Source organism: Cyrtonyx montezumae, unplaced genomic scaffold (assembly GCF_038088225.1).
Source record: "Cyrtonyx montezumae isolate F1298 unplaced genomic scaffold, pur_monq_1.0 scaffold_16, whole genome shotgun sequence".
NCBI classification, from domain to species: Eukaryota; Metazoa; Chordata; class Aves; order Galliformes; family Odontophoridae; genus Cyrtonyx; species Cyrtonyx montezumae.
Window position 1 is genome coordinate 11,908,581 of NW_027071892.1, and position 15,938 is coordinate 11,924,518.

At 39.8% G+C, this 15,938-nt stretch overlaps 1 protein-coding gene across 2 annotated transcripts in view; it reads right to left on the reverse strand.

Moving 5' to 3' along the window:
- The window catches only part of SDK1 (sidekick cell adhesion molecule 1), a 352,886-nt gene that overhangs the window by 125,921 nt on the left and 211,027 nt on the right, over positions 1–15,938 (reverse strand). For both annotated transcript variants that reach the window (XM_065732888.1, XM_065732887.1), the window contains exons 7-11: positions 14,820–15,010; positions 7,003–7,086; positions 2,826–3,020; positions 1,539–1,655; positions 1,143–1,310 (exon numbers count right to left, since the gene is read on the reverse strand). In XM_065732888.1, coding sequence (XP_065588960.1) covers positions 1,143–1,310; positions 1,539–1,655; positions 2,826–3,020; positions 7,003–7,086; positions 14,820–15,010 — 755 coding nt within the window. The remainder of the gene's footprint in view (positions 1–1,142; positions 1,311–1,538; positions 1,656–2,825; positions 3,021–7,002; positions 7,087–14,819; positions 15,011–15,938) is intronic.

Sequence of the window (15,938 nt, forward strand, 5' to 3'; positions counted from 1 at the left end):
TATCAATGAATAGAAAGTACCTGTAACACATATCAGAACCATTCCCTTGAGAATTAACAGGAAGGTCCTCTTTTATTCATGCACCTGGATGTCAATCAGTTTACAGCATCCTGGTTACATCGACTGACTTCATGTTGTCAATGAGGTATAACTCCAACAGTCGTGTGTCAAAAGCACTCTATATTTACTCCTAGTATGGTTTTCAGGAATTCCCAAGCTCAAAAAGCAAAATGTTGCTGACATAACGTGTACGCTTTTGGGATTAACAGATGTCAAATACACACCACACATCTTCAGCATGATCAGTCTCAGGGTTGTACTTCAAGTATAGGAAAAAAGAAACCCTCAGTACTTTTGTATTTATCACTATCATCTTCATCATCTTTAATTGTTTTTAGTCCCAGCTCAAGAATCATTGTTTGCTACCATCAGCAGCAACACACACCCTGCACTTTAACGCTTCGGGTTCAGATCAGACACATGGAACTTATATTTTACCTTTCACTTAGGTGCAATACAGGGGAAACTAACTGATTCAATTTTTTACACCAACAGAGGGGAAAAATAGAAGATCAAGGGTAAACTATGAAAGACTAAATAACTTCACAGGCTGCCCCTGTGCCATGCCAATCTGTAACATGAGAGAGTACAAGTGTGCTGTACTTGGCTTTGGCTTCCAACAACGCCCAAGGTCAGAAAGAAATGCACATTTAGGAGGAAAATCACATCCACTGTATCTGTAGCCACAGCCTTTGTAACAGCATGGGCTGTTCTATACTGCCTGCAGACTGCTGGAGGCAGAAAGCAACTTGCAAACAGCCAAATCCACAAAGTAAAAGGGCAGATTTGCAATGCAGACTAATGTTTCATCAATGCAAAACCTGAGTGAAAGCGTAACCATGACTAGGTGCTCTACTGAAACACACTCCCTTTCACAAAATGTAAGTTTATGTGTTTGATTTCTGAAACAAAATGGGAACTTGTGATAGGTTTCCTAAAACAGATACGTTATTACCACTGAATTATACAAGTATCTCTTTTAAGGAGAAAAGCATAATCACGTATGAAATGGTTCTGGTCATACAGCAAAACCTGATTAGCACTTGAATAAAGTTAGACTTTAAACAAAGCATTGTTCTTACTCCACACTGTCAGCATCACGAAAGCATTCAGTGCTCCTTCGGAGTTGACTGCATGGCAAGTATAATTGCCAGCATCCTGAAGGAAAACAGGTGTTATCTGGAGCCCTCCAGATTCCAGAAGAATGAAACGAGGAATCTGAACTGAGCCACTGGCTAAGATCTGGTTTCCTGAAACACAGAAAGGAAAAGCAGCATGATTAGTGTCACGTAGGCTGCTGGGATACACTTCCAAACATGATAACAACCTGTTCAGGACACTGGCTCGCAGCAGGATGTCTGCAAACCCTTGACTCACAGAACTAGAGAAATCACAAAATATTAAATGGATCTACAGAATCTCGGGAGTAAGAGTAGATAAGAATACAAGTGTTTCTACAAGAATGCAGTAAGTAGTACCTTTCTTCCATGAGATGGCAGGTTTTGGAGCCCCCGAAACTTCACAGGTTAGTGTGGCAGTCATCCCCTCAGTCACAGTGGTATCCTCTGGAGGCTGTATAAATGCTGGCTTAATGTCTAGAATCAAACAGTTTGAAATCTCAGTGGAGCAGTTATCAGAAAGATCTCTTACCTATTACCATGGACTGCTTTACATCTGCTTTTATAGAGCTGATCATGGAGAAGGACATGACAATAATGCATGAAAACCTCTCAGCAGTGACTGTAACCTTTCATTATTCATCTCTTAGGAATTACCTAATTCAGTTTATTACCTACCTGGAAAGTAAAAATCTTTCAGCACTTACACATGTACAAGTAAGATGGCTTACAGATAAAGGCAGGTAAAGCTCCAAATGAGTGTTTGGGGGAAAGTGGAAAAAGTAGATAAACAAAACTATTTTCTTTCATCTTCATAACAGAGTTCTTTGAGATGAAAAGCAACTTGAGAAAGGCATTAACTTTGAAACTTAAATGTCAGCCAAAAGAATTTAGAACCCAAGTCTCATCCAAGGCATTTTCCAAGTTTCTTTCACTCTTATTTTCCCCCAGTTTGCACTTTACAACTTTTTTTTTTTTTTTTTTTTTGCTGCAGTTTCCTAGATATATATTGAATTGATCTAGTTTCTGCAGGCTGAAGAAGTTCCAGTCAGTGTGTATAAACTGCTCGTGGGCTAACAAATAGCTTCCTGAGGAGGAGTTAAAACATTATGGGAATATACGCCTGTTAATAATTGCTTGTAAAGGAGACTTCTAGGATTTGTAATACTTCCACAGTGAAGAGTGTATTTTATTAAGAAAAAAACATTTAATCAGACTTTGTGGCCAAACAATAGACAATAAACTTGAATTTTCTTTGTTTTCCTTGCTCAGTGTAGTTGTAGACAAAAGGCAGAAAAAAATAATATCATGAACAATCATGAAGCATAATTACATTGCAGTAGAATTAAATAATTTAATTATAAAGGAGAGGGGAAACCCTTTTACAATTAACTTTTCTTTTATTTCCCCTTAATTTCTTCGCATAGCATGGAATAAGAGATCGCCTCAAGCTCTTACATTTTCTACAGAGTTCAGAAGACAAGTGTTCAGCCCACAGAGGGAACACTGGGGTAACCTTACACACAGCCACACCTTATAAAGCATCGAGGTTCAAGCTACACGAGCATGGAGAAATCTGACGGCTGTAGGTTCACCTACAGAAATGACAGCACAACTGATCAACCCCTGCCGCAGCTCCTTACTCACTGGTCACATCCAGGTAGGTGTACGTCTGTATCTCCCCGGCCTTATTGCTGGCAAAGCACTGGAAGATCCCTGCATCCTGAGGACGCAGCGCGTGGATCCGCAGCCCCCCACTCAGCAGGACTTTGTAGCGGGGGTTTTGCAGCTTGCTGAGGGGAATGGAGTCCTTGTACCAGACCAGGGAAGGAATGGGAACACCTACAAAAGAAAAGCCCAGACGAATGTCACTATTAGTACCTGCACAATGTGCTTTAGAAAGTTGAAGTACACAGCACTGCTGTGGTCCCATCTTTAGCATCCCTTCCTTCCACAATGCTTAGTTATACTTCTACAAGCTGCTTTTGATAAATGGGAGGCAGCATTTTACATTATCAATGGTAATAATACGCAGCAGAACATGTGAGAAAACAGTGAAAGGGGGAATGTTGAGGAAACATGTTATCAAATTACTTTCTTCACCCAATCATATTTCATGCTACTACAAAATAAGATTTATAGCAATTTCACATTGAAAGCCAGAATCATGCCACTTAAACAGCAGCAGTGTGACATTGCAGCAAGTCTATAAGGCTGTTCCATCCCAAATGAGATTTTTCTGTGCTACTGCAGCTAAGATGTCAAAATAAAAAGGCAATGGCAAATTACACATAAGAAATGAAGTGCTCACATGACTGTATTCGAGTTCTAATTTGGCAGCTTAGTTTGAGATAATGTGCGAGCAGCATGTTGCCCACAATGAGATGGCTTTAAATTATTATTTTTATTCATTCTCAAGCTTCACCTGTTATTTGAAAAATACAGACATTAGGATGAAGCAAAAATCCTGCCCTAAACAGAAGCCCATTTATTCCCATTTCCTTTCATGTGCATGTTCTGCAAATCAGGACACACTAATTCCAGTTTCGCTGCAGCCATATACCCGTCAGCTGGGATGAAGCAGCTGTAAATTCTGTATCCACAGACAGTGTAGAATTCTCTTTCCTTTGAGAGACATCAGAGGCCTGGGACTGCTGTCAGCAGATGTTCCTACCCTGCTCCTCCCATCACAGACTGTTAGGCCGTTATACCCCAGAAATCCCCAGCTGAACAAATGCCAAGGGCCCTACGTGGGAATCAGATATTTTATTATGTGATTGGATAATCACAGGATCAGAAGGGTATCAAACTGATTAAAGTGACCTCAGCCCCAAGCGTGGTATTATCTTCATAATCGGGCGCTACTTTTGAACACACATCACTTTAAACCTCAGTGGTTCGCACTCCCTTGTAATAAGGGAAGGATAACAGCTCCTTCATCACAGCAAAGCCACTGAGCATCACAGTTGGGTCACATTTGCCCAAGCAGAGCCAAGTGGGGTATCACAGCAGTACTAAGAGATGTCACTGATGAACTGAGCACGTGTAGACATTGAATTTCACTGTAGTGTTGGCAATGACTTAAGGTTCTCAGAGGGGAAGTGCAACAGGAGAAGCCACATTGTCATTTTAAATATCCCAGAATTAAATATCGCTGTATTATACTTTCATTCATATCTCCTTCCAATATATTTATTCCATTTCTCCAGACAAAAGCTATATTAACTCTTGGAAATCATATACAAACTATGTAAGGAATGATTGAAAAGCAGAGTGTTCAGTTGCCGCTGTTGTTTTTGTAAACATGTATCATTTACTACAATCACCTCTGATGCTTTTGTTCCGCTGATATAATAAAATGTACTCATAATCTGGGAGGTAATCATCTCAGGAAGAAATCCACGATACAGAGTGCATTGTCTGACAGAGAATAGATGCAGTGTAGGAGCTTGCAATAGACATAATTTAAATTTCCTGCAGCAGCCCATACACAGAATTAGCACAAACTTCCCTGTTCAGAATTCTCGGTGAGAGTGTTATTCATCTCTTGAAGATCCTCCCGGGCAAATACAAATTATCACTGAGTAATGAAGAAACAGATGATGCAAAATGGAATAGTTCTCTTGATGCAGAGAAGCCTGGAAATGATTTCAAGTTTAAATAACAGCAACTCTATTTTCCCATACGTTACTTGAGGAAATAATGCCACCCCACATTCAGCACACTCAGAGCTTTAACACTGGTGTCATTCCATAAATCCCATTCTCCTAACAGTATTAGCAAACTTTCTAATCCCATAATAACTGTGAGATACACCTTCCCATCACCAACCCAGCTGACAAACTGAGTATTACCATCTCTATTTTTCTACGTTTCAGTTACCGATATCTTCCTCTACTCAAAGTTACGAGTCTGAATAATAGGATCTTATCTAAGCATTCTGATGCCTGTCAGGAGCATTCATTTGGGCTTTAGTGATCTTCCCAGAGAGATTTGTCTTCCAAGTTGTACATGTTTTCTTTTATCGTCCCGCTGCTTCTTTAGCTGCAAGAATGGTTAAAACCAGCTTCCTTTCTCCTCCGCTCTCCTACTGCCCTGCTTTTCCTCCTGCCACCCTCCAAGGAATTTTGCTTCTTTTCCTCTCTAAAAATTTTGCTGAACAAAAAACAAGAAGTAGAAAAGACTTTAAGTACATATTGGACAACGCCTTTCCAAGCATTATCAGTCCTATCCTACCATATTGTATGGATTGTGGAGTGGCCTAAAATAACATAATATTAAGTACAATAAGCTTAATTCTCAGCATGTACACAGAGCTCTCCACATCTTATTTTTTTCCAAAGATGGGCTGACAAATCAATCTGGAGGAGGAGGGGAAGGAGACAGACTGGTTCGGGCTGTACCACTTTCTCTGTAACCTTGGCAAATGATTTATGCAAGCCAAGGCTCAGTATCCCCATCTGTGAAACAGATGCTTGTCTCTCTGCCAAATTTCACTTATTCAAGAATCTAGATAAAAGACTCTAAATATTCATTGTGTCATTTTTGTTATTTATTTTTAGAGTCTTCTCCAGCTCCCAGTGGGCAACTGGGGTGTCCCAAAAACATCCTTCCATCTCCTTGTTTAAACAGGTAGAACTAAAGTCCAATTAACTGCACTCCCTTGACACCCCCCTCGCTGCCTGGAGTCCAAAACTTTCTATAAGCAAATAAGAAAAAGCATTCAAAGAAAAGCCATTGAAAATGCATGCAGCATCAGCAACTGCTGGAAGATATACAGCAGAGCATGGTTACTGAGCAGTCTGATACATTGAAACTCCATTACATTGAAGTATAAAGCTATTCTGTGCAAGTTGCAATTTTATTTACAGTTAATCTCTGCTTATACTGTGAAATTAATCTGTCTCTCACACATTCAAGGTGCACAGAGCCTGAGCAAATGGGCTTTGTGCACAGAACCTGATGGGGCCAGGAGAAATCCAATCTGTCTTCCTATTTGCAGCAAAGGTGCAGGGCAGCTCTACAGCTCCCCACGTGCCTTATTCTAGCTCCTAGCTCGCAGCAAGGAGAAAGCTGCCTTCACTTACCCTCTTTATAAGTGCTGGTGGCTGCCAAGTCTGTGTAATAATGGATCAGAAGGCCTCTGCTTAATACTCTATATACAAAAAAGCCCCTTACAAGTCTGGCCTAGAGATGCTCAGAACAGTAATCCATGTGAAGAGAAGTTTCCATGCCCCTGCACCACATTCACCAACAAATCAGACACGCACCAGAAGAATGAAGCTGGCTCTAATCACAACACTATGATGTCTCCTGTCTTTCTGGAGTGCTAAAATAGGATGTGCTTCTATTTCTCTGGAACTAAATCTAAAACAGCAGCTTGTCTAAGGTGGAATTTTTAATGTCTGAAGGCCTTTGTGTAACTAAAATACCTGCCAATTAAATTAAAAACCGCCTATGCCAGTCCTCCTGCAGCACTCTTATCTACACTTAAATGTCAGAGCTACTGACAGAAGCTATAGAAGTTCCATAATTTGTAGAGAAGAGGACATTTGATTTACTGAAAATATTGACTGCATTACAACGATGGGTTCCACAACCGTACTTTTAACTAATCCACTGGCTCCAAAGACTGACGTTTGTTATGCAGCAATTCATGGCAGATTTTCTGAAGACAAACACCCTCCACATACCTTGTACCTGGATCTGTGAAAGCTAGCAGTAATACATAGGCCTCAAGACATGAAAAGCAGTTATAAGATGCTCTCTTCAGTCCAGAATATACATATTTTTCACTCAGGTTCAAATACTTCTGCACACTCACCCATTGCTTGGCATAGGATGTCCACATCTTTCTCCACTTCAGCCAAAATCACACTCTCGGGCTCAGCAGTAAAATATGGTGGTTCTTCAAAACAGAGGAAACAAACAAAAGTAAGCAAAGAAACGCACAGTTAAGTGAAAAATGGATGTTGACATAATGACATTCATATGATGGTTCTGTATGCAGTGTATTTAATATGGTGTATTATGAACTGTCTAAATGGTCTGAGTTTCTACTTGGAGGATTTTTTTTGGTAGTAAAAGCATCATAAAAAGGCCAACAAATTCTCACTTTGCTGAGTATGAATTCCAAAGCGTCGAGTCAATGTGAGGTAAGATTTAGCATTTTGCACTGCAAATTAATACTCAGAGCAGGGACTACTTTTCATTTTATAGGTCTGAATCATGGAACATTTTAATTCTTCGTTCAGAAAGGCCTTCCCAAGAGGTTTATAAAGGTTTATATTTACAACATAGCGTTTTATTGGATAGTTTGCTTCAGTATCTAAACTGAATTCCACCTCATGAAGGCATGAAGCATGTTAAATAAAGTGCCATAGCATGTCAGAGAGCCAGCATCAGAGGATAAGTGCTGCATAATTAAAAAATTCTTCTCAACTGTTTTATTTCTTGAAAGCAAACAGATTTAATGCTTTAATTGAAGTTATAGCAATAATCATAAAAGTCCACACTTTATTATCAGGACTAAAGAAAAGATATTAGACGTTTAATTAAACAAAGACAAGAGTCCTGAAACAGTACAGTATTCTGTCGTGTTATTCTTTCTTCTATGCAGCATAAAATTGAAGAGCATCATGTCGAAGTCCCATAGGAATTAAGGTTGAAGTAATCATCATGGTAACTAAAATCTGCTGTAGTCTACTTGATGTAATTATCATCTGAGTACTGTTTTTAGAATCATTTTATTTGATCATAACCAGAGCTCTATTGTAGCATAGACAAACCCACTGCTAAGCGTTTGATACCACAGAAAAGACAACATAAGTAACTCGTGAGAACAAGACATCGTATCTTCAATTTAAGGAATTCAAGGATATTTGAAAGAATGTAGTAAGTGACAATGAAGTCATCTGAGCTGATCTTCTCTCAGATCTATTCCTCAATCATACGTGAAGTTCGTGCTACTGATAAATGATGATATTCAAATTTTCATGAATTAAAACAAAATTGTATTAATTCGTCCCACAAATCTCCCCTATTTCTCCTGCTACTCCCTATAGCACGTGTTGCCATCCTCCTCTTGCAGAGCAGGTAGGTACACATCATTACCACCAGCACTGCAGTGCACTCCTTCCCGCTAACTGCAATAAAATACTTGCTTGAGTGTACAGAATCAGGGCCTCTTTTGGGCACCAATGGATATTACAGCTCTGTATTCATTCCAAATAAAGTCAATCAATATCAGTCTTCAAAATCTTACGGGGAGGAGGTGAGGTTGCAAAATAGCCTGAATATTCATTTATCCAGGAAAACCAATAAAATGAGCTGCATGATTTATGATATTCTAATAATATACATGTGTTAACACTATTGATCCTCACTGCCTAAATATAAAGCTATTAATAAACATACATAATAAGTTGTGATTTATTGCATATGATCTCATGCATTAATCTAAACAACAAATTGGAAAGCCGAACATTTAATTGAAATTCACTGATGGCATGCAGCATTTGACATGTTTGATCATCTACACTGCTGAGCCCTCTGCAATGCATCTAAGAGCATCCTAGCTCTGAGCGTTCTCCTCCATCCCACTCCGTTCTTCGAGTCTCATCTGCTGTTCTCCCTGTATTCCCTGTTTCAGAATTTTATCTTTTTGATCTCTAAGCTCTTGGTCTCCTACTTGTCTATGGATACACAGATACACAAGTCCAACTGTCTACTTCTCTTAAAATGAAACATGATTATTTCCTTATACGTCAATTCAATTTGTTTGTGAGAGGAGACGGGGGGGAAAGGTGGCCAAAGCAGCATCCAAAGGAGTAAAACAGTGTCCAGACTTATACACCTAACACCAAGGCATTCACTTCTAGCTCTGAGCTTCTTCTACAGATGCCTCCTCAGCCAGTATTTTGCTCCTTTTATGGAGTTAGTGAATGCACCTCTTGCACCTTCCCTTTCTATATGGATCTCTGATCTTAACAGGTCAGTTTTTAAACTTGGCAACCTTCAGCTGCCAGCTCTCAAACTTTCTCCTAGATCAGCACTATATTCATATACCAGTAATAAATTTCAAGATTTATCTCCAGCATGGGCCTGCAGTTCAGCTGCAAAGCACCTTAACATGACCTCAAAGACACTCGTAACTCCATGACCACAGCTCAGGAACTACTGTTGCACAAGTCCTTGGCATATTTACCCAGTCTGTTTTCCCAGTGTCTCTCCCAGAACCTTATCCTACAATCTGTGCTCCTTCCTTAAAATCCCATACCAGCTCTTATGCTTCCCTCAGAGAAACTTACTGTATTAAGACATGCTTACTTGAGCTTGTCAAGCAATGAATTGCCTGACAAAGAACCTCAAGCCACTGCTAACTGACACCTAGCAAACAGGACTGTAATGCTATAAAAGGAAGGTTTACATCAGCTTTTTTTGAAAGAAGCCGAAGGAAATTGAAACAAACAAGGCAGAAGAAGGGCAGGAGCAGCAGAAAAATGCAATTTAAAGGCCACAGACAATTCCCAGAGGACTTTGTGTGCAGGTCTGCCAATAGATGCTACTTCCAGTCTTCTTCAAGATCAGATCCAGGTTTTCCTTTACAGTAAAGCCTATTGAACTCAACTCTTCCAGCCACTCCAGCAGCTGGAAGCTTGGCCAAATGCTATAATTGGCAAAAAAGGGGTAAAAACTAAGACAAGAACTGCACACAGAATGGTCAGATGTTACTTAGGGGTGATGAGCACAGGCACAGAAACGCTTCCAAGAAGCAGCTTCACAATGTACTGAATTTCAGTGAACAGAAGCTGCCTGGAATTAGAGATAAGCCTGGACAGTAAGACAGCACGGATCTGTAATGAAATTCTGGAAGATCTAGAATATCTTATGGACAATAGTGCTGCAACACCCTAAGTCTAACATGCCTGGAAATTTGGTCTTGGCAAGAGAGAATCATAGCAGTATTGGTGCAGGCATACCCTTAAGACTATGAGTAAAATGGAGCAGTGGTCTCCATGGAAGTTTTGCTCCTTATCCACATGCGTGCCCCTCTGCTAGCACCAGGCATGCTCACAGGATCCTTTGCAGGCTCCAGTGTGCTGCCTTTCTCTATTAGGTACTGAGGGTCTATGGCTTCAACGGAATGCAGACTGTGGAAGAAATTAAGGCAAAATGGCTCTACTTACAGGATACAGAGCCCCAAAATCTAGCCCCCTGACATTTTAGATGAGTCAAATGTATGAGCTGCATACCAGGAGCGTGCCTGAATGGCTGCAGGCCCAGCACAAGCTGCCAGTGAAAACCTAGAGTCTACATTTGGGTTTCATACACCACCTGGTGAGCAACTTTCAGAAAGAGGCCATAAAACTGCAGCAACACTTAGAGGGGTCACTCTGAAAGGGCATTCTGGTCATCTGTATATATGACTCTATAACATATTTATAAGGCTTGGTTTGAATCACATAGCCAAATGTGAACATTTATTGTTGCAGGCAATAATCATGCGTTGAAATTCAATGTGTGCGGTGAAATTATGACATCTTCCAAACTATATAACGTGCCAGACACAGGCCCCAAGACACAGTAATTTCTAGGAGTGACAGTAGCCTGTTGGAATCAGGTCAAATATTTGATTTAAATTATAGAATCACAATAGTTAGAAGAGGAAAGGACCTCTTATGCCAAGTTCACCCTGCTGGCAGTGCAGCGTCCTATGCAATGAGAGGGGTCACATCTCAGACTGAACGAAACAGATACTACATTGTTCAGATATTGTATTGGTGTTTGAGTGATCTTAACTGAAAGGTCAAGTACAGCCAAAGGGGAAATCGAATGTTGGAATATAAATGCATGCTTTTAGTAATTGTTGAAGGTTTAAGGGTTTTTTTTTCTTTCTTTTTATTTTCTGTTCCCCCACTACAGGCATCATTGAAAAGATAGCTGCCCTGCAAAGCCCCTGGGAGCCTGCAAAACGTGATACTGTTCTAACTTCCCTCATGCAGAGCTACATGGTCACTGATTTTAACATTCAAAAGATAGCAGTCAGCATCCATTACATACCCTTCAAGCTGCATTGGAGATGTGTGACCTAATGCTAGATACATACATGAAAGTCAGAAAGAACAGAGAAAGCCCCAGGGGCTCCTCCAGAGCTGAAATTCCTGCACCACTCAAATTCAAGTCTGCATATTTAAGATGAAAATTGAGCCCTAAACACGGAAGCCTTTCTCTAACATTAGCATAAACTAATTTATTTGGTGAATATCCTATAAAGAAGTGGAACTGGAAACTTGTGAGTGCCTTGTAGGTAACCAAGTCTGTAACTCCAGAGAGCAGACCAGGCTGACTGTGCTGGAACGTGTGGGTGTAACAGAGCCCTTGAAGCAGGATTTCTCTTTGCATGAATATAAAGTTAAAACAGAAGCAGACAAAAAGGTCCTCCTAGATTCTTCATGCCTTGAATGTTCTCAGCTACAGAAAAAACTCCTTTTAAAAAAGTAGCTTCCCAGATGTAATAATGGTATCTATGTGGTTCGACCAACTCCACTGCTGCCAGCTGCTGTCTGTTCACTCTAAGATCCTATAACAACCCAGGGAACACATCTGCTCGCAGAACTGATTGAATGGGAACTTCCCGTGAACATCAGACAGAGCTGGACATCCCCCAACTCCCTCTGTGGGATTTTACTTTCTGACTGTGTCTGACTTGAAGAGCAGAATTGTTTTCGTGTTCTTCAGAGCTCCTAACATTCATAACGTCCCATAGAACAATCATTTAAAAATGATTGCAATTTGCCAATAATGGAACTTGCAGAACTGCAGCAAAAGAATTTGAGTTCACTCTTCAAATTGGTTTGCTCACGAGTAGACTCCTTAAATTCCTTAATCTTCAAACTCTTAGTGATAAAACAAATGTGCTCTTATCTAATCTGCAACAAATCTTCCCCAAACTGTTACGCTGCCAACTGAGGAAGATGCTACCCTTTAAAAATTTATAACAACTGCAGCTAATAAAACCAGAGTATGGAACCACCTCGGTTTATCTTCGCAGGGACAATATGAAGATATCAGAAGGCTTTCTGCCACGTCCAGGAGGAACCGCAGTCCGACCCACAGGCTGTTCTCCTGGCTCATGCAGTACTACCACACAGCATTAGACATTCAGGTTTTTGTTTTTTTTCTTCCAAATGTTAGTGTGATTTTAATTAAAAGAAATCTGAGATGTGCTCCCAGAAATACTCAGAAATAATATGGTAGGTGACAAAGAATAATTTGGACTGGGTACATGCCTTTGTTCTAAGTTCCACTGTCTTTTAACACAGCTCTTGTCAACAACCACAGTGGTATTTTCCTGAAGTTATGACAGGAGAAAATTTACATATTTGCAAAATAAATAAATAAGAGCTGAATTCAATATAATAATAATATAATAAACTCAACATCTGTGATATCTTTGATGGATCTTTTTATTGCCAACTCGATTCTACTTGTTAACAGCAAAACTTTTTGTTCTATCAATCCAAAGCTCTTACTACCACCTATTCAGGGTCTCTGACTTTTCCAAATTGTCTTGAAAACAAGCCTTTTCTATCACCACAACTTTATTTTTTCCAATAGCCAAGACCTCTTATTCAGTCCATGCTGCATTATTGTACAAAGAAGTGCAGCTCATTACCAGGTCACCATTCATGTGCACACTTTGTAAATACATTATGTATGCAAATGAATGAGCATTCCTGAGTCTCTGTGAGTACTGCTCCAACAGACTATGATGGATACACTACAAAAATGCTTAGGTTTGAATCCTGTCTGTGCTGTCCTCTAGAACCCATCTCTTGATTAATTAAACAATGGCCAGATCCATTCAGGAATTCTAAGGCTGAATATAAGTTATGCATCAACCGTTAATCCTTTTATTTGTCTTCCTGTTTAGAATTAGAGATCCATCCCCCAGCACTAGAAAGAAACTCATAAATAAAGAAATCTTCCAGGCTTTGCTGACACATTGAGTAAACACCTGCAACTGAAGTGTCTTGTTCCATCAGAAGGAAATAAAAGTAATGGGTAACCAATTTGTTTCTGCTTTCTTTCATCTGCTTGTTCTTATCTACAGGCCTTTTCATAACTTCATTCCCTGACAGCCCCCTAAAATTGGATAAGAAATAAATAAAACATCTAAAAATAAGAGAGCAGATAAGCTACTAAATAAAGGCAGTGTTTCTATTTTATATATGATTCCCCAATGATTGCTGCATGCTTTTATTGTAACTGTATTTAAGAATCTTCTACCTTAACTGAGGAGCTGCTTTGAGTACTGCATTAGGCTGGATCTGACACCACCACAGCAGAATTAAACTAGTCATAATCAAATCTTATGAATATAGAAGAGTTTAAACCAAAACCATAAGTCAGTGAAATCTGTCTCTGCTCCTTAAGGGGCAGGGAAGCTGCAAAGCAATAATTCCAAGAAACAGAGTATAAAGAAAAAGGACTGGAACCAAACTTCACCCAGTAGGTGATAAATACAACAGACTCAGTGCTACAAATGAACCCAGAGCACAGCTTTGTAGAGGGAAGAGCTGTTTTCTCATTAAGCATAAACTGCTTTAAATTGCTTTAGCAGAAAAGCAGACCACACAGCAGAGTCTTTAAAATTGTATTTTCTGAAGTCGGATGGAGAGTAAAGAATCGCGTGCTGAATTCTCTCTGCAATGCTCTACAGAAATGCATGGGCATGAATTCTGATCAACACCGACACCTGTATCACTGCCAGAGCAATAACCTGTCCAGGACACTTGCACAGTTGCTTCTGTGACTATTAGATAAAAGCCAGCCTTGACACAATCAGCTGTGGCTTACTGTTCCAAAACATCTCCTTTATCCTAAAAATCCTAAAAAAAAAAGCACTGTGTCCAGCATGCTCATTTGTACTGCCGTGTCAGAACATGACATGCACAATAACTACATTTTCAGATGACAACCTCCCTGCTCCAGCAAAATTCCAGCAGGGAGGTGGTGGTGGGGACAGGTCTGTCCCTCCATCCACACTGGGCTGAATGTCCCCTTAAAAACAAGTCCAAAGCTTCTCTTGGAGTTGGAAGTCTAGCATGCAGCACTGATTTTAGTGCTACTTCCCTCTCCCTTTTGTCACCTCAGTAAAGATGTAAGCCTGCCTGTGTGCCCAGGAACGTCCTTGGCCCTGGCTGGCTTTTCCAACAGACAATGCACAACAGTACTCCTGAAAGGCTTCGTTCAGAAATACAGGCACTTGACATATTAAAACCAGATGTAAGCAAGCTGGGAGTTAACCAGGATTTAATGCAGCTAAAAGCAGAGATGTGGAAGCTTCCCAATAAGGATTTTACTACTGTGCTCCCCCAACTTCTGATTAAATGTATAGCTTCACAAGGGATTCAGAATCAGATCCGTGTTTAAAAGCATCTATTTGATGAATTTATATTCACGGGGAGGAAGAGCTGAATTAATTTGGAAGACAACCCCCTCCTACCCTTTTTGTTCTGTTCTCTGAAGAAGGGGTCAAATGTAAGGTCAACGAAATATTAAAATATCAATTTTATTTCCTACTATACTTCAGTCCAGAGCCTGTTCTACTAAAAAACACACTGCCTTGAGAATTACCCATGAGAGAAAGAAAGGCTTTCGCTCTCGCTGGTTCCTCTGTGCTGTCTCTCAGTTTTGCTTCGCAGAAGTACATCCCAACATCAGCAGAGGTTGGGTTGGTGATCGTGAGGCGCCTCCCAAAACTGCTAATTCCACTGGTGATTTTGATTCCATTTCTCTTCCACATAATGCTGAGTCTCTCAACAGGTCTACCGAGGTTAAAAAAAAAAAAACATTAAAACATATTACAGAATAATCTTGTCTGCAGTTATACACGGATTATAAACCTCCTTCTATTTCCGACATAGGCTATTGAGGAGTAAATGCATACATAACTTACACTTTGACTACAGACTGTTCAAGTGGCATTATGCAAGTACAGCTAATTGATACAGCAATAGCAGTTAAGTACTAATAATTTGATTTCTCTAAGCAAAAGTAGTAAATATTGTTATGTGAATCAGCTGCATGGGAAGTGCTTTCATTATAACTCAATTACCAGGAAAATATTAACCATATCAAGAACATCTCTGCCCTCAGAGGAGAATGTAAATCAGTTGGCCTTCCTATCAGCTGGAGACCTCAACTGTTCGTTCCCTCCAGAATGCAGTGGAAACAGCCACACACACAGAACAAAAGCTGTGAACATTATGTTACGGTGCATTATGAACAGTTGAGTAATAATCACCGTAAACTAAGAACATCTGTAATAAATTACTCTGTAAGACATCTTTCCTAATTTATTTGCTAGGAAGCACAGCCTGTTGATTTAAACGGCATCACCTTCCATGTCAATATGCAATATAACTGAAGTATTACTTAACTGAAACATAATTATTTCTGTGAGATAATGTTTGTTGATAGCACAACACTAGTCTTCTTGTCTTTACTGGGTAAAAGCAACAAGTGGGAAAGTAACTCTGCCTACATTCTTATTTTGCCAAAACAATAAAATCAAACTTTAATTCAGAAATGTTGGACAAATAAGATTATTCATAAGGTTACTTTGAACAGCCAGGGACATAATGCATTCTGCGTCAACCATTAGAACAGTAAAGAAAGGAAAGAACATCCTATGTTCTTTCCAGGAAAGGACAGGGAATTAAAATCAGCCACTCGTAGGCCCTCTGCTTTTAC